This window comes from Macrobrachium nipponense, chromosome 4 (genome assembly GCF_015104395.2).
Source record: "Macrobrachium nipponense isolate FS-2020 chromosome 4, ASM1510439v2, whole genome shotgun sequence".
NCBI classification, from domain to species: domain Eukaryota; kingdom Metazoa; phylum Arthropoda; class Malacostraca; order Decapoda; family Palaemonidae; genus Macrobrachium; species Macrobrachium nipponense.
In genome coordinates, this window is record NC_061100.1 from 94,280,617 (window position 1) to 94,307,253 (window position 26,637).

General features: G+C 41.9%; 1 protein-coding gene across 2 annotated transcripts in view; it reads right to left on the bottom strand.

Moving 5' to 3' along the window:
• Nucleotides 1–270: 270 nt before the first annotated feature.
• Nucleotides 271–26,637, bottom strand: part of LOC135211030 (uncharacterized) — a 29,191-nt gene continuing 2,824 nt past the window's right edge. Inside the window, exon 2 of one of the 2 annotated variants that reach the window (XM_064244065.1) lies at nucleotides 271–7,557. In XM_064244065.1, the coding sequence (XP_064100135.1) occupies nucleotides 6,153–7,553 (1,401 nt within the window). In that variant the 5' untranslated portion in view covers nucleotides 7,554–7,557 and the 3' untranslated portion in view covers nucleotides 271–6,152. The remainder of the gene's footprint in view (nucleotides 7,558–26,637) is intronic. The other variant, XM_064244064.1, reaches the window with a different exon arrangement.

Genomic DNA, 26,637 nt, shown 5'->3' on the forward strand with positions numbered 1-26,637 from the left:
GACCTAATAATGAGACCATCACAAATAAGGAAGCAGTTAAAGACCTTGGTGTGATGATAATAGGAACATGTTATGCAATGATCAAATAACAACTCTGTTGGCAAAATGTAAAGCAAAAATAAAAGGGAATGTTGTTACGGCATCTTCAAAACAAGAAAAGCTGAACACATGATTATGCTTTATAAAACATATGTTCGTAGTCCACTTGAATATTGCAATATGATATGGTACCCACACTATCAAAAGGATATTGCACAAATAGAGAGTGTACAAAGGTCCTTTACAGCTAGAATAGAAGAAGTTAAGGACCTAGACTACTGGGAAAGACTACAATTCTTAAAATTATATAGTCTAGAAAGGAGAAGAGAACACTACATGATAATTCAGGCATGGAAACAGATAGAAGGAATAGCAGAAAATATCATGGAACTAAAAATATCAGAAAGAGCAAGCAGAGGTAGATTAATAGTGCCCAAAACTATACCAGGAAAAATAAGGAAAGCACACAGGACATTAATCCACTACGCACCAGCATCGATAATGCAGCGTCTATTCAATGCGTTGCCAGCTCATCTGAGGAATATATCAGGAGTGAGCGTAGATGTGTTTAAGAATAAGCTCGACAAATATCTAAACTGCATCCCAGACCATCCAAGATTGGAAGATGCAAAATATACCGGAAGATGTACTAGCAACTCTCTGGTAGACATTAGAGGTGCCTCACACTGAGGGACCTGGGGCAACCCGAACAAGATGTAAGGTCTGTAAGGTAAGGTCTCTCTCTCTCTCTCTCTCTCTCTCTCTCTCTCTCTCTCTATAAAAGGAATAAAACTCTGGGTACTCACCAATTGCTTCCTCCTGTGTGTTACAACGTTCAAGTCATGATGATAATGACATGATGATGACAATGGCAATGTATTATGCCCACACTGAAGTAATGATGAAGATAGTGTAAGCACTGTGAAGGCATTTGGGCTATTGACCCTCTGAAAAAGAGTCAGAAAGATCATCAGGGTCATTCTTAGCACTTGAAAAAGACAGAGTAGAGCAGAGAGAAGAGGAGGGTAATAGTTGCAGGACTTCAGGGGCTGACAAAGTCGAAGGCTGAAGATTGTCAATGGTGGACACTTTCTTCTTCTTCTTTGGGAAGAACTTTGTAACTGGCAGCTGTTTCCTTTGCCTCTGGAGTTTGTTATACACCTGTTGAAGTGGTATCACTGCCTTAGATATCATAAGGGTTTTTGTTGGTTTGTTTGTTTGTACGTATTGTGTTCTTACATTGATTGGAACCAGTGGTTATTCAGCAATGGGACCAACGGCTTTACATGACTTCCAAACCACGTCGAGTGTGAATTTATATCACCAAAAATACACATCTCTAACTCGTCAATGAAACACTGAGGTGGCAGGCCAAGACCATACCAATCATGCCACTGAGGCTCATATGGGTGACTGATGCTCAATTCCAAGGAAGGATTGTAATCCTCTGTTCTACGTTTCCCAATCTAAATTAAGCTGGACATTTCCTCCTCCTCTCTAGTGTTCACTTCACTTTCCAATTCATCTTCCTCCTTTTGACATTGACAGCTATTCAACATACACATTTTTCACCCCCATTCCATTTCCTCATAAATTTTACACTTACAAAAGGGTGGTTTGCTTAAGCATTGAATCAATATTACTGTACCACCAAAGAACCCATCACTATCAAAACTAGCTAACTTTCAGACATGAGGGTTTATAGCCTAAAGGTGTTGTCGTATGAATAGAGACCTAAATATATAAAGTGCTCCACAGGTCTATTGTAGCCACATAAATGAAGCCATGTTTAACTGCTACAATGAACTTCCAACCTGGATGTTCCTGCTATTTGGCTTACATGTGAAAAAAGCAAACCAACAGCTTATTCCATAAGCTTGCTATGCATATCTAGAGTGACCATTGAATGGCAAATATGATTTAGGGCGAGTGAATCCTAGATATTTCTTTTCTGTGCCCAGAATGAGCTCCAGGACTATTAGATTCTCCTCCTTTGCTACCAATAAAGCTGATATTTGGAACACTACATCGACTACGCAACTGAAACACATCCCTCCTCCTGTCTTTTTTAAGCCACTATGGCTTGAGTTTCCTGAAAAATTACAACTGTCCTCCCTTCTTGACTGGATGCTAATCATTTAGTACTGACTGTAATTGGGTTCTGGCTGACTATACGTAGTCTATTTTTTTCTATACATATAGTAAGCAGTTTGATGGAGTTTGGCTAAATGTAACAATCAAATAGCTTTGTCATAGTTCATACAGTATAATTACTTGGTGATCTGAATGCAAGGTAATGTAATAACTCAAAATTAATACTTCAAATAATACATTTGTAAATGGTAATATTGATACTGAGATGAGAGATGATAAAGAAAGCTTCATAAGTGCAAAAGTAAACATGATTGCAGAAGTCAACATCTTGAAATGAATTTTGGACAAACACACACAGTATGAGCTTCATCATTCATATGTACATACAAATACACTATACAAAAAATCAAATTACTGTACACCTTTAAACAAATTCTGTATTTTCTGAACTTTCTTTCAGTTGCTTAAAACAGCAATTTGCGCTTTCATCAAAGATTGTACATCGAATATTGTCAAGAAGGAATAGATTTTTCATCGACTTATCAATCATTTTAACATACTGCTTATCAATGAAATTCTATCTTCTGAGTGGTCAAAATTATCACATTCCACTCCCAATAACATGTACCTCAAGAAATTCAGAGAAATTCTATACCTTTTAACATAAATACACTCAAAATATCACTTTATTAAACATTTTAAAATTAATATAAAAACCTAACCATTTCCACCAATTCTTAACAATTCAACTATGTACTAACAAGGTAAACCACCAGGGATTTTTTTTTATTTCCTTGAAAGGGTATGTATAGTGTTTCAGATAATTTTTGTAAGTTATATACCATAAAGATTTGGTATAAAATAAGGCTTCTAATTTTGTATGTTTGGCTACAACTGTATATACAACTTGAGTTTTTACAGAAATCTATCAACAAGTTTTAAAGGCCCTGTGTCATTCCACCACAGAAAAATATTAGCATATAGAATAAAACCACTTATTTTGCATGAAACTTTCTGCAAAATACCCACATAATAAAAGGTGATACTGACAACAGTGCATGGGCAAAGAATGATAGTGAAAATCGGGCCTAAGTATGCAGCTGGATCAACATTCAACTTAACCAGATAGGGGGAAAAAAACCTGTAAAATAATCAGATCAAGTGTGGTCTCCCACTTGGAGATCATTTTTCACCAATCTGCTTATTCTATGAGATCAAGACCAACGTTAAGTAAAAAGATAGTATATGATGAAATATTTTGATGACCTTTGTTGGCGTGACATCAAATTAATTACAATGGATTACCTTAAACAGTCAAAACCATCTCCGAACAATATAACATCACGTACCTGTGACACAAGTATCTTTACGAATCTAAAATTATGGACAAATAACAAAATAGGTGTTATACATGATCTACTGAAATTTACTGCACAGCAGATAGATAGATGGATAGGATAGGGTAAAAAGATTAGTTTAACCAGACCTCTGAGCCTAACAGAAATAGATAGAGAGCATGAATGTGTCTATTACTTATGACAGTATATATACATACTGGATATACATACAAAGAAATTTGTGCTATGAGAGCGAAAATTTTGTAAGAATTGCATTTGACAATACTAAGAGTATCATGAGGTCTTCACAAATGTTTTCTTGAACAATTGACCAATGAAAATACAACTTTCCCTTTTCTAGCAAACCCATTAATTCTGCCACCTGGTCAGGTAAGCTACCTGGGAACCAACAAGTGTTTCTCATGGGAAACTCCTCCTCTGCATTTCTTGACCTTCCCATGAAAGATGAGGGATGTGGAGGAGGGCTGAATGAAGTCGAGTTAATGGGTTTATACAAAAAAATCAAATCTGTTATTTAAAAGAGTACTCAATTAGACACTCATTACTTATCAGAAACCTGAGTAACTAATTACCCATTACTTGTCAGAAACCTGAGTAGTAATATGAAGCCTAAGGTATTTGGTAACTCATTTCTGGAAATAAGCACAAACGATAACAGAGTTTTCCATTACCAAGGAGTCAAGGCTGGTGAGTCAACTAAAAGGGTCAGTTTTGGTATTACTTGGCCTCAAGCCAATATTGGACTTAAATTGGTGGACATTAAAAGATTCGTGTTAGGTTAACCTTTAAGCTCCAAAGTGCAAGTGCGAACTCTTTGAATAGATGTAGTTTCATTAGCCTGGGAGTTACAGGACTTAGCCTTGCAAAGATAAGGGTTTAAAGCTCTCACTGGACAAAGGAATATGATGCAAGATTATGTTAAAACGTACTCTTCACTCATTAATTGGAATGGTAAGGCAGAAATGACAGACCTGAGTGAGCCAGTTATTTTTTTCTTTCCAGCAATGTCACTTGAGAATGCAAAATACTTTTCTCAATCAGAAAAGACCTGAAAATTCACATTTTCTTACAGGCCATACAAAAATAGTACAAAGAAGCTAGCCACCTAGCTTAAAGAAGACAATAAAATACATTCTTCTTCATAAAGGTAAAAAAGGGTCATGCCCTGGCCACTCTTCAGTCTTGGTACCAACACAAAAATTCAATACCATCACTGGAAAGGTTAGAAAGGAATTATGAGAAATTTATTGATGGCAGAGAGCAAATACTATGGAAATACCAGGCAAACTGAGTAAATTCAGGGAACATAAAAACAAAGGTTTGCAGTATACGGCAGACGCTGACTATTTTCAATGAGAAAGTATAGAGGCCAGAGAGCTTACCTGACCAGGTGGAGATCTTAACTTAAGATATTTTGTCTGGAAAGCTGCAGAGTGCAAGATTATATAGGTATACGTATAAAGTAATGGATGATTAAAAAAAAAAACTGTTCCTGGCATGCTCAGAGACATTATAACATCATCTGAGGGTGTTTTAAAAATTTTTGATGTTTCATGACAACCTTTATCTTAATTTCATACTCCAAATTAACTTCTACAATATGCAAAGGAGTCACAAATATTAGGACTTACGGCAGTTTCAATGCTCAAGCATTAAAATTCCCGTTTTCAAAGCTCTCTATATCAAGAAATGTTAAGTTACTGTACTCCACTTCATGTTAATAGGTGACTAACTCTGAAACTTTCAAGATTAAAATATTTCTAAAATCAAGAAAACTTTTGAGAATACAATGACCTGGAAATATTACAACACTACTTCCTTCATTCAATCACTTTTGGATATAGTGAACCACAGCTGCTCCCCCAACATTCCTACAGTCTGTTGCAAGTTCCAGTAACAGTCACAGAAGGGTACTGAGTGCCGACAGCTTGCGATATTAACCACTGGCCATCCTTATAAGTACAAACCAAATTGATACCTATCATCACTAATTAAGAAACCTTAGTCACCCATGAAAAGATTATATAAAATGTAGCTTTGGATAATATTCAACAATAATGATACAAGATTATGTTAAAATGTACATGCCTCTTACTCTCTAAAAACATGACTAATATACAGTAGTGAAAAACACCGACATCAGTACAAATGGTCCAACAAAAGCTAATCTTAATTATGGACGAATATTCTTATTGGTTTCAAGATATTCAAGCGACTTCCACAAAGAGATTTCTTACTGTAAATAAATCACAACTTTCTGCTCAAGGGTTCACAATTCCCTTCTTTATCTATTTTCCTGTTATTCATTTATGACAGTTAAAGCTAGTTTGACCATCTCTTCTGATTAGCTCTCAATTTGTTTCCAAATAGTACAAGTATTTTACAACGCAGATGACTTCTAGTGGTTCATGGTCCACTTGATCCATAAAAATGCAAGCTCATTATGATTAATATATGCTCTTCCTCATAGTTCACTATGGTCCAATGTATTTTACAAAGCATTTTTTTATTTGCATAAAGCAATTTTTTTTCATTTGCACTAAAAAACTAACAAACTAAAAGCCTTTCCTGAATTTGCACTAACTCATATGAAGCAATTGGCATAGACTTCTCTACCAATGGCTAAACCATTCCTCCAAGTTAAAAGATCTGCTTAGTATTTCACTGATAAATCAACCACTTTCGATACAAGAGTGACTTCTCTACTTTTTCCACAAACCTCTTTTTGGTGGGAAGATGGTGAGTGTCCTCATGTTTATCATTATCAGAACAGATGCTGTAATGGTAGACCACGATGGTTGCAGCCGACACATGTTGGTAATTGGGAGGTCCCCCACTTTTTTCAGCAAGATTCCAGCCCGTCAGAACATGTGGGCGTAAAATGGCAACTCCCTTTTCTTCTATAGAACCAACTGTGTGAGTCTGTTGTGACAAACGAATGGTTCCTGGTTTAGTGTGCTCTTTATCAAGACAAACACCCTGACTGGTCAAATGGAATGTTGCGACATCTCGTTTATGGCGTGGATTTCCCTGGACGACCGTCAGGGTATCTTGGAGGGATGGCTTGTGCTCCAAAATAACATACTGATTGAGATCCAGAACAAGAACATTTTCATGGGTGTCACGGTGACGATACAAACAATCCAGTTCAATAACTTTCCGAATAACAGGTGGAGTCAGTTTAAAGGTTTTGGATGAAGTAAATAGTTTTTCTTCGTATTCTAAACCCGACTCATCTCCGTATTTATCCAGTAATTTCCTCGCCAAAGGAGTCAAAACAGGGCCGTATGCTGTAAATTTATCAATACCAATAACATTATAGTATGCAATAAACTCTATAATACTTAGTGTTGTGACAGGAAACTCAAGAGGGACTATACAAACTGCAGATTTGTTAATGACACTTTTCAAACTGTCACTCTCATGAACAAAGATGGGTCTCGATGGCTCTACACCATCCACAATGAACTGGATCATGTAAGGCGTTTTGCTCAGCATCAATTTTTTATTATCAGCAGAGCATAAAAGATAAATCACTTCTATATCTTCTTCACGAGTGCCGTGACCATGAAATCTTTCAGCTGCATACTCCACTGAACAAGAGCCGTGAACTGGAGCATCCTCCGACTCAAACCACACCAAACAATTGAGGGATGATGGAGCCTCATGGGATTTACTCACGGCAGCTATGCTTTTGATCTGCGGCTCTCCCATTCCCTTCTGATCATCAAAAAATGAAGAGTACACTTCTAGGTCTGAAGTGATCTGTACCCAGTCTGCTGGAGGGGTTGATACTTTGTGAAGTGTGCTGAAACCACAATGGGGAATTGCTGCTTCATCATTGGATGGAGGCTGTCCAAAAGTATCCAGGTATTCTAAGGTGTAGCGTAAACGTTCGTATTCATGTTTGTAAAACAGGAACGCAACCAGGCTTACCACCGCTGTGATAGTTAGCGCAAGCTGCTGATATTTACGCATTGTCCCATCCGTTTGTTGAAGGATTACAGCGTCTTGCAGAGGAAACGTATGGGAACACCTGGATTTTTCAGTGAGTTTCGACATTCATCTGAGATAGGAAAAAAGCTAGGTCAATTAAAAGATCCAAGAATTCCAAGTTATGGTTTCACATCAAAGGCTTAATCAACTTCTAACGATTTACAATTAACCATTACAGTTTCTAGCCCCACCACCTAACCTAAGTTAAGGCAATGCAAATTACTAGTAATAGGTTATCTAGATGTTGAAAATAACTGGGTGTCAGACTGTCACAGGTTAACCATAGATTCAAACAAAATTAACTTTTCTGGATGAAGGTGAGAGACTTCCAAGAAGGTACCTTAGAAATAACTTCCTGATAAGTTACAGCACCATCTTTTCTTCTTGGCAAGTCTAACTGTAGCACTACAATACCATAAGTGCTTTTCTTCTTTATAATTTAAGGAGGAATTGTACCTAACACTACGAAAAATTAGTTACAAGATGATCCCAATGGTAAACATAAGCATCTGTGTGAGGACAAAATTAGGTTTGGAATTTAACACTGCAGCAAAAATAATCCACTGAGCAAGAACGATAGGCACCATGACTGCAAACTAAAGCCAGTTCTTTCCAACAAAGCCTGATTTCCAAATTCCCACATATCTGAAACTTATAACAAGACAACCAATCATGTTTTAGAATTTTCCCACTAGCCCACACTTCCAAGTAGAAATAGAAATATGTTATTTTCATGATAAATTAAATTTTTGAACATACTCACCTGGTAGTTATATATATAGCTTACGTCCCTGACGTCACGGCAGAATTTCAAAACTCGCGGCAATCGCCGATTGGGTAGTCAGGTGCACCACCTGTGCGCCCTCTACCCAGGTACGTGGAACCGTTCCAACTATTCCTCAGATCTTCCATGCCCATAGTCTCTAGAGGGGAGGAGGGTGGGAATTTAATTATATATAACTACCAGGTGAGTATGTTAAAAAATTTATTTTATCATGAAAATAACATTTTCAAACATCTAACTCACCTGGTAGTTATTTATATAGCTGATTAACACCTTTGGTGGAGGGTCAGAGACAGCTATCATCGTTGGAATTGACATAAGTGTTAATAAAAACAAACTTACGGGTTCGTACCTGTTAAGGAAGCTGACTTTAATGATATCCTGTCTCATTGTGTCTGCTTTCCTTATGAGGTCCAGCGATCCACCCAGGGGGCTGAAGACCTCTTGGAGACTGTCAACCGGTCAAACCTCTATGTGACTAGACTCCCTACAATACTCTTGTTCCGGGCGCTACTAAGGAACAAGTTGATCACCTGACTAAAGATCAATGATTGTGGAAGACTGCATCCAGTCTCCACAAACAACCATAACTTTTCAATAGTTCCAAGATAAGAAAAAGAGTATTGGATTATGGGTTTTAAGGGGTAGACCCTTTTCCCACTACTGAAAGAGCTGCTACAAACGGACCCAGTGTGTAGCAGTCCTCATACAAAGTTTGCACTTGCGTAAGATAGTGCGACGCAAAAACTGACTTGCTCCTCCAGAATGTTGCGTCCAGGATATTCTGAAGGGATTTATTTTGTTTAAATGTTACCGAGGTTGCTACGGCTCTAACCTCGTGAGTCTTAACTTTAAGTAGCTTCATATCCGCTTCAGTACATGCTGAATGCGCTTCCCTAATTAATTGCCTTATAAAAAAAGGATAGGAGCGCATTTTTTCGACATTTTGCAGAGAGGGCTTCTTGACCGAACACCAAAGCCCTTCTGAAGTGCCACGTAATTGTCTCGTTCTCTCCAAGTAATGCCTCAGAGACCTTACCGGACAAAGAACTCTCTCTGCTTCCTCACCCGTGAGATCCGAGAGGTTCGGAATTTCGAACGACTTGGGCCAGGGTTGAGAGGGGCGTTCGTTTTTGGCTAGGAATACCAACTGTAGCGAGCAGATGGCTTTGCCCTGTCTGAAACCTACAGTTTTGCTGAAGGCATGGATTTTGCTGACCTCTTTGCTGTTGCTAAGCTAATCAGGAAGAGAGTTTTCATGGTGAGGTCCTTAAAGGATGTTTCCTGTAAGCGTTCGAACCTGTCACTCATGAGAAACTTGAGGACTACATCCAAATTCCAAGATGTTGAGGATTGTATTCTTTCCTTAGTTGTCTCGAAGGATCTAAGAAGATCTTGTAGATCCTTATTATCAGATAGATTAAGGTTTCTATGCCTGAAGACAGCTGCTAGCATGCTCCTGTAACCCTTGATAGTAGAAGCAGAAAAGTTACGTCTCTTCTTGAGGTATAGCAGAAAATCTGCTATCTGAGTCACAGAGGTACTGGAAGAGGAAATAGAGTTGTCCCTGCACCATCCTCTAAAAGTCTCCCACTTCGATTGGTATACCTTAATGGTTGAAGACCTCCTTGCTCTTGCAATTGCACTAGCTGCCTCCCTCGAAAATCCTCTAGCTCTTGTGAGTTTTTCGATAGTCTGAAGGCAGTTAGCTGAAGAGCTTGGAGGTTTTGGTGATACCTTTCCAGTGGGGCTGTTTGAGTAGTCTACTCTTAACGGAAGGCTTCTTGTGTCCACCATCCATTCCAGTACCTCTGTGAACCATTCTCTTGTCGGCCAGAAGGGTGCCACTAGAGTCATCCTGGTTCCTTCGTGAGCCACAAACTTTTGCAACACTCTGTGTACTACTTTGAATGGGGGAAAGGCGTACACGTCTAGATGTGTCCAATTCAGAAGGAACGCATCTATGTGGATTGCTTTGGGGTCTGGGACTGGAGAACAATAAGTCTCCATCCGTCTTGTCTGCGCTGTTGCGAAGAGATCTATGCAAGGGCGCCCCCAGATTTGCCATAGACTCTTGCAAACTTCCTGATGGAGAGTCCATTCTGTTGTCAAGACTTGATGTTTTCTGCTCAGGATGTCTGCTCTCACATTCTTTTCTCCCTGAATGAAGCGTGTTACCAGAATCACCTTTTTTCCTTTCGTCCAGAGGAGCAGTTTTCTTGCTGCTCTGTACAGAGACTATGAGTGTGTCCCGCCTTGTTTGCTGATGTAGGCCAACGCCGTTGTGTTGTCGGAGTTGACCTGTACCACTTTGTTCCGGACTACGCTCTCTAATTCCTTGAGAGCTAGGAAAACTGCAGTCAATTCTTTCAGATTGATGTGGAACTTTTTCTTGCTCCTTGTTCCAGAAGCCCGAGACTTCTAACTTCCCCAGTGTTGCTCCCCAGCCCGAGTCCGAGGCGTCAGAAAAAAAACAACACTAGGTCTGGGTTCCTCTGCTCTAGGGAGAGGCCTTCCTGGAGCTTGACGGGATCGTTCCACCACTGTAGATAGTGTTTCATGTCGTTCGAAACGGGAATACACATTGACTCTAGTGTCGTCTTCTTGTCCCAATGCTGATTTAGATGAAACTGCAGAGGGCGTAGGTTCAGTCTTCCCAAGGAGACAAACTGTTCTAGCGAGGAAAGGGTCCCCAGCAGGCTCATCCATTCCCTCGCAGAGCACTTCTGTTTCTTTAGGAAGTTTCTTATTTTCTCTAAAGCTTGTTCCGTTCTCAATGTGGACGGAAAAGCCCGAAAAACCTGACTCTGAATCCTCATCCCCAAGTACAAGATTTCCTGGGATGGGATCAGTTGGGATTTCTGGTGGTTTATCAGAAGGCCTAGGTCTTCTGATAATCGAATTGTTTTCTGAAGATTCTCCAGACAGTCGGCGTAAAATGGGCTCTGAGGAGCCAATCGTCCAGATACAATGAGGCTCTGATGCGTTTCTTGTTTAGCATTGCTGCTACGTTGCTCATAAGTTTTGTGAAAATTTGAGGTGCTTGGTATTTGACCGAAACAAAGAGCTTGGAATTGTTATATGTTTCTGTCTTGTAAACAAATCTTTAGATACCTTCTGGAGTTCGGGTGGATCGGGACGTGAAAATAAGCATCCTGGAGATCCAACGAAACCATCCAGTCGTCTCGTCTGACTGCAGCAAGAACTGATTTCGTTGTCTCCATAGTGAATTTTGTTTTCTTCACGAAAATATTCAGGGAACTCACGTCCAAAATCGGTCTCCATCCTCGAGTTCTTGGGGGACCAGGAATAATCGATTGTAAAACCCCGGAGATTCCAGGTTCCGAACTCTTTCTATTGCCTCCTGAATTAGCATAGAAACCTCTTGTTGTATCGCTAGAGTCTTGGACTCCTCTCTGTACTTGGCTGACAGATCGATCGGTCTTTCTGCTAAGGGGGGTTTTTTCCAGAAAGGGATCTTGTATCCTTCTTTGAGAAGCTGAATAGACCAAGGATCTGCTCCCTTTTTCTCCCATGTTTGCCAGAAATTTTTGAGTCTGGCTCCTACCACTGTCTGAAGATCTTTGTCAGACTTTATTACTTCCTCCTCTGAAGCCTCTTTTCTTGGAGTTTTTTGTAATAGGTCTTGCATTCCCTCTCCTGAGGGATCTACCTCGAAAGGGCCGAGAACTACGTGGTAGAGGAGTGGTTTCTTTGAGTTTCTGTCCTGCAAAACTTGACAGAACAACTCTCCTTGCTGCTTTAGTCATCAGATCTTGTGTCGCTTTTTGGGTCAGAGCTGAGGATACTTGTCTTTTACACAAACCTATGCGGAAAAAGATGAGTCGAAAGGGGAGCGAAAAGCAGTTCCGCTCTCTGAGTGAGCGTTACTCCACTCGAAAGAAACGAACAAAATTGGGCCCTTTTCTTCAAGATTCCAGCTGAGAAAAGGGCTGCTAGCTCGTTCGACCCGTCTCGAAGCGCTTTGTCAATGCATGACATAAGGTGAACGAGTTCTTCCGTTTTGGTAGACTTCAAGTTTTCAATTTTCTTCCCCAACGAACCCAGAGTCCAGTCTAGGAAGTTAAAGACTTCGAAGGCTCTAAAAATCCCTTTGAGGAGGTGGTCCATTTCAGTGGAAGACCAAAACACTTTCGTCTTCCCCATGCCGTCCGACGAGAAGTCCACAAGACTAGAGAAGTCCCCATGGGAAGAAGCTGGAACTCCCAAACCTAGGACTTCTCCAGTGTCGTACCAGATGCTGGATCTGGAAGCTAATCTGGCCGGAGGAAATGAGAAAGCTGTTTTTCCCTGGTCTTTCTTAGAGTCCATCCATTCCTTCATTAATTTCAAGGCTCTTTTCGAAGAGCGCGATAATACCATCTTCGTAAAGTCGGATTCTCTAGAAGCCTTCCCTAGAGTGAACTCTGAAGGTGGGGAACGAGGGGCAGCTGGCACAAAACTTTCTGGAAAAAGTTCCGCAAAAACTTTCATAAGCCTTTTAAGATCTGCTGAAGGTTGTAGATCTGTTTGATTGTCTTCCTCGGAAACGACTTGCATCTGATCAAAAGGAGAATGGGGGATGTCTTCATTCCTTTCTTCTGATTGAGACATAACTGATGTAGCGATGTCATGTTTCGTTTGTGCATCCTGCTTTCCAGTTTCTTGATGCCTGGAGTCTTGTCGTCCAGTACCTTGATGCCTGGCGTCCTGTCTCATGACGCTTTTCATCCTGGCGTCTTGCTTCAAGACGTTTTTCATCCTTGCGTCTTGCTTCAAGACGTTTTTCGTCCTGTCGTCGTGCTTTAAGACGTTTTTCGTACTGGCGTTTAACAGTAAGAGTAGCAGGTTGATATGACTGCATAAGAGAGGAGAGTTTCTGTTTAAAATCTTGCAGTACGGAAAACTGCGGAGCTTCTTGCTGCTGGGGACAGACTAGAGAAGTTGCAAAGTCAATCTCTCTCTCTTCATTCTGTTCGTCTTGAGATGAAAGGCCTGAAGAACGCCAATCCGAAGGAGGAGCAGGAGCATGCACTGAAGGCATCCAATCGTCCGATGCTTCCTTTACTCCTACCAAAGACAACGGCCGCCTGTGCGGTATCTTGCGTCTTATATTGGTAGGAGAGCAAACATTGGAGACGAAAGGGGAGCGATCAGGAGTTGCAGCACGCACCGAAAGTCTCCCTTCGTCCGATCCTTCCTTACTTCCTGCCAAAGACGACGGCCGCCTGTGCGACATTTTGCATCTTGATTTGGCAGGAGAGCAAGCATCGGAATCGAAAGAGAACCGATCCGGAGTTGCAGTTTGCACCGAAGGTTTCCCCCTTTCCAATATTTCCTTGCCTCCTACCAAAGACGATGGTCGCCTGTGCGACGTCTTACGTCTTAATTTGGTAGGAGAGCAAATATCGGAACTTGAAGGGAAGCGCTCCGGGCTGCTCCAATGACTACATCCTGGACGCTCTTGACGTTTTTCGTCCTGTTGTCCAGTATCAAGACGCTCGGCGTCCTGGTATTTTCTTTTAATGGGTCTGGATTTTGAAGTCTGACACCAGCCCCGTCTGGGTACTGCGTCGTCAGACGACGAAGAAAACACTTTAACCTCGCCTTTCCTATAGCGAGGGTGAACGTCCTGGGGATCGTCTACAGGTACGCTCGAGGGGACGACCGCTCGGGAGCTAAAACCTCTCGCCTCCCTTCGTCGGTCGACTTTCCTTCTCACAGGGGTTGGTGAGCTTGGAAGAGGTCTAGGACTAGGAGCACGACAAGTCCGAGCGGCCGCACCCTCCACTGCACTGGCACTAATTTCACTATTCACTTTAATATCTCTCATATTAGACCATAATTTATCCCTGTCTTGTGCCAGGGATTCTACCCGTTGACCAAGGGCTTGACTGGCCGTCATCATGTCCTGTAATGATGGACTTTTACCTGTTTCTGAAACTGGATTTGGTAATGATACAACAGGAGGAGGATCAATAGGATTATCGAGGGATAGAGAACTATCTATTCCTTGACTGTCTATGGACGAGCGAGACAAGGTCTTCTTCGCTCTCCTTATCCTATCCTATCCTCTAATTTGCGCACATAGCGGTAATATTCAATCCATTCAGTCTCAGGCAAGCCCACACATTCATTACATCTATCACCTATCTCACAAACTTTTCCTCTGCATTTACTACAAATAGAATGAGGATCTAAAGAGGATTTAGCAAGTCTAGTCTTGCAACCTTTCACACACATTCTCAAACTTGAAGCAGAATCAGTCATGATGAGAAATCAAAAAAAAAAAAAAAAAAAAAAAAAAAAAAAAAAAAAAAGAGATAAAAAACAAGCAAAGGTCAAACCAACAATATCGAAACGAAAGTCAAGAAAAATCCAAAATCAAAATCCAATTCAAGCGAAAGCCAAAGCCAAAGTGTACTTCACCAAATAATACTGCAAAAGACACGGGCTAGCGAGCGAAGTTCCAACGATGTCACCGTAGCGGCGGCAGGGAAGATCTGAGGAATAGTTGGAACAGTTCCACGTACCTGGGTAGAGGGCGCACAGGTGGTGCACCTGACTACCCAATCGGCGATTGCCGCGAGTTTTGAAATTCTGCCGTGACGTCAGGGACGTAAGCTATATATATAACTACCAGGTGAGTTAGATGTTTGAAAAACAGGTATTCCAGATCCATAACTCACATCTGGAACCTCTTGTAGTGTGCATGTTCGAGTCTCACCTCTGACATTCGCTTGCTTTTACATTATGTTTATCTATGTTTGGCAAGAATTTCATCATGCCAATGAGGAAAAGGCAAGCAAAACATCTTGCTAACATACAGACGAAGGAAATTAGCTCTAATATGATTACAGAATATTATAATATACGCAATATTAGCATAGTTAGTGAAGAGAGAGAGGGAGGGGTGCGTAGTAAGGAATGCCCACGTCTTGCCCGACGCACACGTCGTGCAGTGCCCCAGGCTACGATCTTTGAGCAAAGGGATCTTCATTTATGATAAATAATAGTTTTGGTTTGTTAATACCCAAAAAGAAATATGAAATTCATAATGATCATGATTTACTGACTGTCTTTGTAAAAAGAGAGTACATGTTCGAGTTTCACCTCTGACATTCTCTTGATTTTATCTCTGTTTATCTTTGTAAAAAGAGAGTACACGTTCAAGTTTCACCTCTGACATTCTCTTGATTTAATGTCTGTTTATCTTTGTTTTAGTAAGAATTTCATCATGGCAAAGAGAAAAATACAAGGAAAACACCTTGCTAACATACAGAAGAAGAAAATTTGCTGTAATAAGCCGAGTTAGTGAAGGAGAGAGAGGTTACGATATATGAGCAAAGGGATCATCATTTATGATTAAATTATGATAAATAATATAGTTTTGGTTTGTGAATATCAACAAAAGAAATATACATTCATAATAATCATTATTTATTAACCCTTTAACGCCGAAGGGGTATAATAAAAATCGTCTCCCGTATGCCAAGGGGGTCTCGGAGTGAGCGCAGAAGCGTAAAAAATATTTTTTTCAAAAAATCCCAGCGTGCTTAGTTTTCTAGATTAAGAGTTCAATTTTGGCTTCTTATTTTGTCATTGCCTGAAGTTTAGTATGCAACTATCAGAAATAAAAAAAAATATCATTATAATATATAAAATGATATTGTTAAGATACAATAAAGTTTGTTCATACTTACCTGGCGATATATATATATAGCTGTATTTCTCCGAAGTCCGACAGAAATTTCAAAACTCCCGGCACACGCAGTGGTCGGCCAGGTGGTTAGTACCCATTCCCACCGCTGGGAGGCGGGAGTCAGGAACCATTCCCATTTTCTATCCAGATTTTCTATTCCCACTGTCTCCTGAGGGGAGGTGGGTGGGTACTTTGATTATATATATCTGCCAGGTAAGTATGAACAAACTTTATTGTATCTTAACAATATCATTTTGTTCATGAAACTTACCCAGCAGATATATATATAGCTGAATCCCACCTTTGGAGGTGGGGAGGGACAGAAAAGGATTTTAGGAAACACATTGCGTGCAGATGATTGACATCTTGGTTCCTTACCTGTTAGCATAGCTGACTTCGTGATTATCGTCACCCAAGTCTGCTACTGCTTTACTAGTCTCTCCAGCAAGGTAGTGACCTATGTAGCTGGCGAGTTCTAGATGATCTGTCAACGGGAGCGTGACCACAATGTGACTAGACCATATTGATCATACCATGAGGGCTAAGAAGTAATATATATCACCACCTGACCAACCTAGCCAAAGTTAAGGATATCTAACTAAGGCTTAAGGATTGAGAAGACCGCCACTGGCGGCCGACCCAATAAACATAATTAACAACTCTTCCTAACCATTTTCTATAGGATAGGATGAGTGATACTTCTTGCCCCCAAGATTGTGTCTGTAGACACGTATGGCCCCAGCGAGCAGCAAATCTTATATGTCGTCTTCACATCCCGCAGGTATTGTGAAATGAACACAAAGTTGCTTTGCTAAAACGTGGCACTCAGGATGACACTGAGTGCCATGCTCTGTTGAAATGCTTCCGAGGCCGCGCCCTCACCTCGTGAACATTCAGTTAAAAGATTTTAAATCTTTGTCCAAACATGACGAATGAGCTTCTTTAAAAGAACTCATCAACAATAACGCCAGGGTGTTCTTCGACCTGGGCAAGTCTGGTCTTTTTACGAAACACCGCAGATTTTTTGTCCGAAGACCTCCCCACTTTCTTAGTTTTAACTAGATAAAACTTGAGGGCCCTGACAGGTCACAGGACTCTCTCTGTTTCTTGCCTAATAATCCATAGCACCCTTTGATTTCCAAGCTTCTGGGCCAAGGATTAAACAGGTTTTCATTCTTTGTAAAAACAAAAGGCTTAGAGAACACACCGCATTATGTCCTCTAAACCCAAAACCTCTGATGATGTATTAAACCTCACTAACCCTCTTTGTCTTATCTAGAGTGGTTAGAATTTTGGTCACATGCAAAAAGTTACACAGGAAATATTCTACAATTTCGAGATTTCCACAGACCTCATAGATCGTAAAGGGCTTTGTTGTTTGACAGATCCAAATATCTGAGCGTAAAGGCCGCCAACAACCTACTTCCGTATTCTACGATAGTTGAGACTGCTAGTACATCCCATTCTTCCGACGGAAAGGGAAGATGGTAATGTAATTCACAAAGGTCGAAGTGGAGGAAAAACCATTCTTCCTGCCCTATCTCCAGAAACGGCCCATTCCGATTGGTACACTGCAAGATAGGCAGAACTGCTTTATCTTGGTAATGACACTAGCCATTAGTCTTGAAAAACCTCTTATTCTGGTCACTTTCTTGACAGTCTGAACGCAGTCAGACTCAGAGCCGAACGGTTTAGAGATACCTCTCGAAGTGAAGCTATTAGAGTAGCCGACGACTTTTGACATACTTCTAAGGAAAGAATACTCAGACGTCAGTAGTTGCTGCCGTCGATAGAGAAGCTTTGCACGTACGTCCTTCAATCGTGCACCTAACCTCTGGAGGATCGATACGTTCCGTGCCTGTGGCCATCAATGGCTCTCTCTTCTTGAGATGTGAGAGCTGTGGAATTGTCAGAGCTGATCTGAACCACTCGGCCAAAACTCATTCTTCAAGGAACTGGAGAGTCAACCAAATTGCTTCTAATTCTTTTAGATTATGTGGCAGGACCTCTGTACCTCTGTCAGGATGCCTGGCACCATCTCGCTATCACCTGAGGTGATCATTGAACTACTGAGAGATGTTCAGAATCATTACTCAATCTTTGATGTTACTTCAGTTTTCCGGAAGTACAAAACTCTAGAGGTCTGAATTGCAGTCCTTTCAGGGAAAAGAAGCTTCTTCAGCGAGGAAATGGTCCCCAGCAGATTCATCCATTACCTCTCTTAAGCATGCTTCCTTCCCTAAGAAGGCTGCACTCTTCATACTTAGGAGAGCATTATTATAATGCTATGCTGCGGTAAACTCGTACAGAATTCAGTTACAGTGCAGTAAACAGCACCAAAAAGCCTAATAGATATCTCTGTTAAAAATTGTTTCGCAAACGAAGGCAATGTTTATTCAATGCATGTTAGAATCTCCCTCAATCCTAGGCAAAGTCCGTGATTGTAGGGCAGAGATACGGTTCGTCAATCAATCCCGCGGGAGAGAGAGACTTAACCGAACGCGCATAAAAGCAAGCTAGCTGATACTGAGTTGGTGTACAGTTACAGCAGCTTACGTTCACCTTCTCGCAGTATTATGCCTGAGTTGCCAGCTACTCCATATTACGAAGGAATAGATTTTTCATTATTTGAACAGCACGAAACTCTCAAGTTGGCTTACTATCATATGCCTAGCCACACATCCAAGTCAATCATTCAAAAGATAATTAGGATACTTAAGCGGCAATGGAGAATCAAAAGCCTGGTCGGAGGTAATGAAAACAGGTGTTTTCATTACGAGCGACAGAAAAAATCTGGATAGAAAATGGGAATGGTTCCTGACTCCCGCCTCCCAGCGGCGGGAATGGGTACTTGCCACCTGGCCGACCACTGCGTGTGCAGGGAGTTTCGAAATTTCTGTCGGACTTCGGAGAAATACAGCTATATATATATATCTGCTGGGTAAGTTTCATGAACAAATAATGCGATATATGATAGCGCAAAAACAAAATTTCATATATAATTGTATTCAAATCGCGCTGTGAACAAAACTGTTCAAGCTAACAAGTTAATTTTTTTTCATAGTATTGTACACTAAATTGCAATCATTTTGGTATATAACACATTGTAAAACGATCAAAGCAACACAGAGAAAATATTATCACAAAATGATGCATGAATTCGTAACGCGTGGACGTGAAAAAATGTTTTTTTCAAAAATTCACCAATAATCGAAATATTGTTCTAGAGACTTCCAATTTGTTTCAAAATGAAGATAAATGATTGAATATTACTATACTGTAAGAGTTTTAGCTTACAATTGCAGTTTTTGAGCATTTCGGACGAGTTAAATTTGACCGAATGTCGAATTTTTTTTATATATTTTTTTTTATAAGCAAATATTTCAAAAATGAGAAAAGCTACAACCTTCAATTATTTTTTTCATTCTACATGAAATTACGCACATTTTCATATATGAAACTCTATGGAACGCCTAATATGAAACGGAGCAAATATTACGAGAATGCGACGTACGCATTTCGGAGATTTGCGGCGGAGAATCTGCGCACAGAGGGAAGGAAAGTTTTTTTTTAATTCACCATAAATCTAAGTATTGTGCTAGAGACTTCAAATTTGTTTCAAAATGAAGATAAATGACTGAATATTACTAGACTGTAAGAGTTTTAGCTTACAATTGTGTTTTTCAACCATTTCGGTAGAGTCAAAGTTGACCGAACGTGGTTTTTTTTCTATTTATCGTGATTTATATGCAAATATTTCGAAAATGAGAAAAGCTACAACCTTCAATTATTTTTAGTTGTATTCTACATGAAATTGCGCACATTTTCATATATAAAACTTTATGTAACGGCTAATTTAAAATGGTGCAAACATTATGACAATTGGACGAAAAAATTACTGAATTTTTTCGGAAGAGTTACCGCGCGGACATAAGGAAAAAGTTTTTTTCATAAATTCACCATAAATCAAAATATTGTGCTAGAGACTTCCAATTTGAGGCAAAATGAAGGTAAATGATTGAATATTACTAGAATATAAGAGTTTTAGCTTACAATTGCGTTTTTAGACCATTTCGGTAGAGTCAAAGTTGATTGAAGGTTGAAATTTTGGCACATAGTTATTTATATGAAAATATTTCAAAACTGATAAAAGCTACAACCATGGGTTGTTTTTAGTTGTATTGTACATGAAATTGCGCACATTTCCATATATAAAACTTTATGTAATGGCTAATTTAAAATGGTGCAAACATTACGACAATCGGACGAAAAAATTTATGATTTTTTCGGAAGAGTTACCGCTCGGACATAAGGAAAAAGTTTTTTTCATAAATTCACCATAAATCGAAATATTGTGCTAGACTTCCAATTTGTTGCAAAATGAAGGTAAATGATTCAATATTACTAGAATATAAGAGTTTTAGCTTACAATTGCGTTTTTCAACCATTTCAGTAGATTCAAATTTGACCGAAGGTTGAAATTTGGCATTTATCGTTATTTATATGAAAATATTTCAAAACTGATAAAAGCTACAATCATAAGTATTTTTTTGTTGCATTCTACATGAAATTGCGCACATTTTCATATATAATACTCCATGTAACGGCTAATTTAAAATGGTGCAAAAATTATGTCAAAGTGACGAAATAATTTCTGAGATGTGTCACAGATACTTTTTAGCGTGATAAGAAAGAAATTTGCGCTTGCGCGCCTGCGTAACGATTGTAAACAAAATGATGTTGTTATTTTACGATAAAGTTTTGTACATATTTACCTGGCAGACATATACTTAGCTTACGTCTCTGACGTCACGACAGAATTCAAAACTCGCGGCAAACGTGACAGGTAGGTCAGGTGATCTACCTTACCCGCCGCTGGGAAGCGGGTGTAAGAACCAACATACCTTTCTTGCCAGATTTTTTCTCTCTTATACCTGTCTCCTGAGAGGAGGCTGGGCGGGCCATCAATCGTATATGTCTGCCAGGTATGTATGTACAAAACTTTACAATATCATTTTTGTACATGAACTTTCCTGTCAAGACATATACTTAGCTGATTGACACCCTTGGTGGAGGGTACAAGACAGAAAATAACAAAGAAAAGGTAAACAACACCTGTTGTAGGATAAAAATAACCTTGGTTCTTACCTGTTTAGGCTGAAGACTTCATAGATACTGTCTATTAGTCTGCATAGCCATAAGAGCTACAGCGAGGGCGTGACCTACAGCTGAAAAGACTCTTTGGGTCTACTAACGGGACTTGATATCCGCTTACTTAGTAGAATCCAAGTCAGATCATGTCAATGGGGGTTCGCCCTCTTCTATGACAGAACCTGTCCACTACCTACGCAGGGAGCTTCAAACCAAATCCGATCACCTAACCAAACTAAAGTTATTAGTATTACGAAACGAAAAAAGATGCCTACCTGCATCATTTTTCATACAACCATATGAACTCAATTACAAAAACAAGGGAAAAAAAACTACTAAGGATATGTTTCCAGCTCCCTGCCCCAGCACCGAATCCGCCGATAGTTACGGGGCCTAATGCTAAGCACTAGTCTACGTAATACTGACGTCTTTTAGGTAGTGGTTGGCGAATACGGAATTACATCTCCAGAATGCAGTTTTCATCAGATTCTGAAGAGACATATTCTTATTAAAGGCCAAGGAAGTGGCAATGGCTCTCACTTCATGAGCCTTGACTTTTAGGAGCTTGAAATGTTCTTCATTACAAGATCTATGTGCTTCTTTCACCAGACTTCTAATGAAGAAAGACAGCGCATTTTTCGACAATGGTCTGCTGGGGTCCTTTACAGAGCACCATAGTCTGTCCTCAATGCCCTAAGGGTTTTCTTCTTCTGAAGGTAGTATCTTAAACTCCTAACAGGGCAAAGAGTTCTTTCAGGTTCTTCCCCTACTAGGGCAGATAATCCACGAACCTCAAAGCTCCTTGGCCAAGGATTTGAGGGGTTCTCATTCTTTGCTAAAAACGAAGGAAGGAAGGAACAAACCACGGAATCTCCTTTGAAACCTACCCTTCCTTCTAGGGCATGAATCTCACTAACCCTTTTAGCGGATGCTAGAGCCATGAGAAATAGAGCTTTCCTCGTAAGATCTTTGAAGGAGGCTAAATGTGGTGGCTCAAACCTAGAGGACCTCAGGAAACGAAAAACCACGTCCAGATTCCAACTTGGAACTTCGTTCGAAGTTTTCTTGGAAGTTTCGAAAGATCTTAATAGATCATGCAGATCTTTGTTATTCGAAAGATCTAAGTTCCTATGTCTGAACACTGCAGCCAGCATGCTCCGGTATCCTTTGATAGTAGATACTGCCAAACCGCATTTTTCTCTGAGGAAAACTAGGAAATCTGCTATCTGAGTCACAGAGGTACTGGAAGAGGAAAACTTCTGGTTCCTGCACCACCGGCGAAAGACGTCCCACTTCGACTGGTAGACTTTAAGGGTCGAAGGTCTTCTAGCTGAGGCGATAGCCTTAGCAGCTTTTGTCGAAAACCCCTCGCTCTGACAAGACTTTTGACAGTCGAAAGCCAGTCAGATTGAGAGCGGGGAGGTTTCTGTGATACCTGTCAAAGTGGGGTTGTTTGAGCAAATCTTGTCTTTGTGGAAGTGCTCTTGGAAAGTCCACCAACCATTCCAGTACCTCTGTGAACCAATCTTGGGCGGGCCAGAACGGAGCTACTAGCGTCATTCGTCATCTCCGAGATAGCAAATTTCTTGAGGGTTTGTCCCAGTACTTTGAAGGGGGGAAAGGCGTAGACATCTAGACCTGTCCAATCTAGGAGAAACGCATCCACTGATACTGCTCCTGGGTCTGAGATCGGGGAGCAGTAAAGTTCGATCCTTGCGTTCCTTGCTGTTGCAAAGAGGGTCGATGTGAGGTCTGCCCCATCTTCTCCACAGGTCTTGGCATACCTCTGAGTGGAGGGTCCCTCGGAAGGCAGGAGTTGATTCTTCCTGCTCAGGGATCGGCCCTGACGTTCCTTTCTCCCTGTACGAATCTGGTGAGAAGACTGATCTTCCTTGTTTGAGACCACAGCAGAAGATCCCTTGCTGTTTCGTACAGGGAGAAGGAGTGTGTCCCCCCCCTGTTTTTGATGTACGCCAAGGCTGTTGTGTTGTCCGAATTGACCTGCACTACTGCCTTTCGGATGTGGGGCTCGGCTTTCAATGCCATCCAGACTGCCATCAACTCTTTCTTGTTGATGTGCCAGGACACCTGATCCCCCTTCCAGGTGCCTGACACTTCTCTTTGTCTCCGAGCGTCGCTCCCCAACCTGCTTCCGACGCGTCGGAAAACAACACATGGTTGGGGTTCTTGGCATGTAAAGAGACATTCCTTCCACAAAACGAAGTGGGTTGTTCCACCACCGAAGGTCTCTCTTGATTCCCCTTGAGATCTTGAAGGAGAACTCCAGATCTATGGAGAGACGCCTCCAGTTCTGGTATAGGAAGAACTGTAGAGGCCTGAGATGCAACCTTCCTAGAGAAACGAATTGCTCCAACGAGGAGAGTGTCCCCAGCAGACTCATCCACTCCCTCGCTGTGCATGCATCTTTCTCTAGGAAGGTCGTTATTTTCTCGTAGCAACGAGCTATCCTCTCTGGCGACGGAAAAAGCCCAAAAAGCAGAGAAGCTATCCGAATCCCCAGATAGATCCGCTCTTGACTGGGGATTAATTGAGACTTCTGGAAGTTCACCAGAAGTCCCAGAGAACTTGCCAATGTAAGGGTCTTTTGAAGGTCCTCCCAGACATCTTTCTTGAGACTCTGCTCTGATTAGCCAGTCGTCGAGATAAAGCGACACCCTCACTCCCTCCAAATGTAGCCACTGCGCCACGTTTTTCATTAACCCCGTGAAAACTTGGGGTGCAGTCGACAGGCCGAAGCACAAGGCCTTGAATTGGAAGATGTTTCCTCCCATCATGAATCGTAGATACTTCCGTGAAGAAGGATGGATCGGCACATGAAAGTAAGTCCTGAAGGTCTAGAGACACCATCCAGTCCCCTGGACGAAGAGCCGCTAACACTGAGGAAGTTGTCTCCATGGCGAACTTCCTCTTTTCCACAAAGACGTTCAGGGCGCTTACATCCAAAACCGGTCTCCATCCTCCTGAGTTCTTCGGAACTAGGAATAGTCTGTTGTAAAAACCCGCAGAGCGGGGATCTTTCACTAGTTCTATAGCCTCCTTCTCTAGCATGAGATCTACTGCTAGAGAAAGGGCTTGATTCATGATGGGGTCCTTGTACTTGGCCACCAACTCCCTCGGAGTTGTCGTCAATGGTGGTCTTGACGAGAAGGGAATGAGGTATCCTTTGTTGACAATCGATAGGGACCAATTGTCTGCCCCTTTGTGGGCCCAGACGTCGGCAAATTTCAGTAGTCTGGCACCCACTGATGTCTGGAGTCCTTGATCGCTATTTCTTCCCCTCTGACTGACCTAGAGAAGGTTTTACCTCTCTTAAAAGGTCTAGTTCCTCTGGTTGAAGAACCTCTGACAGCGGGTCCTTCCTCGAAAGGGCTCCTGCCTCAGAGGAGTCTCTTTCTTGGCCTTGGGTTGGAAGACAGAGCGAGGTTTCCTGGCCACCTGGGCTAACATGTCCTGGGTAGCCTTAGCTGAAAGGACACTCGAGACATCCTGAATAATTTTCTTGGGGAACAGAAGAGGAGAGAGTTGAGCATACATAAGAGAGGCCCTTTGTGCATGTGAAACTGCCTTAGTTAGAAACAAACAGTAGACTGACCGCTTCTTAATAACTCCAGCTCCAAACAGTGAGGAGACTTCACTCGAGCCGTCTCTCACTGCCTTGTCCATGCAAGTGAGGACGCAGTTAAGATCTTCAGGAGACAGTGAATCCGGGGTCTGGGTCTTATTAGCCAGAACTCCTAAAGACCAATCAAGGAAGTTGAAAACTTCCAGGACTCGGAACATTCCCTTCAGTAGGTGGTCAAGTTCGTTCATCCCCCACGTAGTCTTTGGCGTAACAGGAGGGGCGGTATCGACGAGTAGAATCCACCAATGAAGAGAAGTCCGAGTCCGCAGACGAAGGGAGAGCGAGGCCTAAAGGTTCGCCCGATTCGTACCAGAATCCCAATCTGCCAGTCAGTTTAGACGGAGGGAAAGAAAAAAACAGTCTTCCCTTTCTTCTTCCTTAGAAAGGAGCCATTCCCCAAAACCTCTAAGCGCCTTCTTCATGGAAACAGTAGGTTTCATCCTTACACAAGCGAACCTTCGAAGTCTTCAAAGTGGAGAATAAAGAAGAGGAGAAGGAGGAGCCACAGGAGAAAGGATATCTCCGAACTCTTGCAGGAGCAAATCTGTTAACCTCTTATAGGAGGAAACAGAGGAGTCTTTTGGTCCTTCTTCTTCTGAGGGATCCTGTTCTTCCTGAGCTGAAGAACCCTCATGATCCTTAGAGGCGCGACTATCCTTATAAAAGTCTCTAGAGGAAGTAAGACGTTTACGTCTTGGAGACAAAGCTTCAGAAACGTGCCTACTTGCAAAATCCTTCTTGTCTGGAGGAGAGCGTTTTCCAGATTCTTGGAGCCTAACAGGAGTAAAGGCGGCTGTCAGGAGCAGAGCGCCTGTTTGAAGAAAAACTTCTATCAGGCTCTTGGCGCCTATCCAAAGGAGAGCGGCTACCAGGCGAACAGCGCCTGCCATACGGGAAGCGGCTACCAGGCTCTTGGCGCCTGAACCGAGGAGAGAGGATCTCTGGCGACGAGCGCCTACTAGGTGAGCGCCTACAAGGGGAGAAGCGCCTGCTAGGATCTCGGCGCCTGACTCGAGGAGAGTGAAAGTCAGGAGAAGAGCGCCTGCCAGGAGAAACGCGCCTAACAAGCTCTTGACGCCTGTCCAGCGAAGAGCGCCTGTCCGATTTAGGGCGCTTGTCAACAGGAGAGTGGAGGCGAGACGAGGAGCGGCTACGAGGCGAGTACGTAGCGCCTACTAGGCTCTTGGTGCCTATCAAGGGGAGCGATCCTGTCTCGAGAAGAGCGTCTGTAGGGCGAAGATCTCCTACGAGCAGTCTGCTCCTTGTCCGAAGGAGAAACAAAGACATCCTGTCTGTCAGGCGAATGGCGCTTGGACGCAGATGGGATCTTGTCCGAAGCAGAAAGTCTCCTGCGAGACTCCGAATGCACAGGTGAGCGGGCCGCTTCCGTCGAATAGCGAGAGTCAGGAGAGGGGAGCCTGGACTTCTTTACAGGAAGCGAGACGTCCTTCCTACGACGAGACGACACGCAAAGAGAGCCAGCCAGAGCCGAAATCTGCGCCTGAAGGTTAGCCAACACCCTTGCAGGAGAATTCACAAACTCTTGAACAGGTGACGAGGCTCGATCTCTGCTCGGGGAACGATACTCCAGAGATCTCTTACGTTTCTTCGCTTCCACCTCAGGCTCTTCCAAAAAAACTTCAGGGCTGGATGGACGGGCGCAGGGAGCGTTCCAGGCTCTCTTCGAAGGGCGCGAGGCTTCCGAAGAGCTCCATCCTCGTTTAGAAGGCAAAGGCGAAGACGAGAAGCATTGGCGCAATATTTCTCTCTTGGAGCGATCCAATGTAGCCTGGGAACGATCAACAGGAGCTACCGAGGGGACGCCTGACCGGTGGGGATGCTCCCTAACCTTCCTGCGGCTTTCGACTTT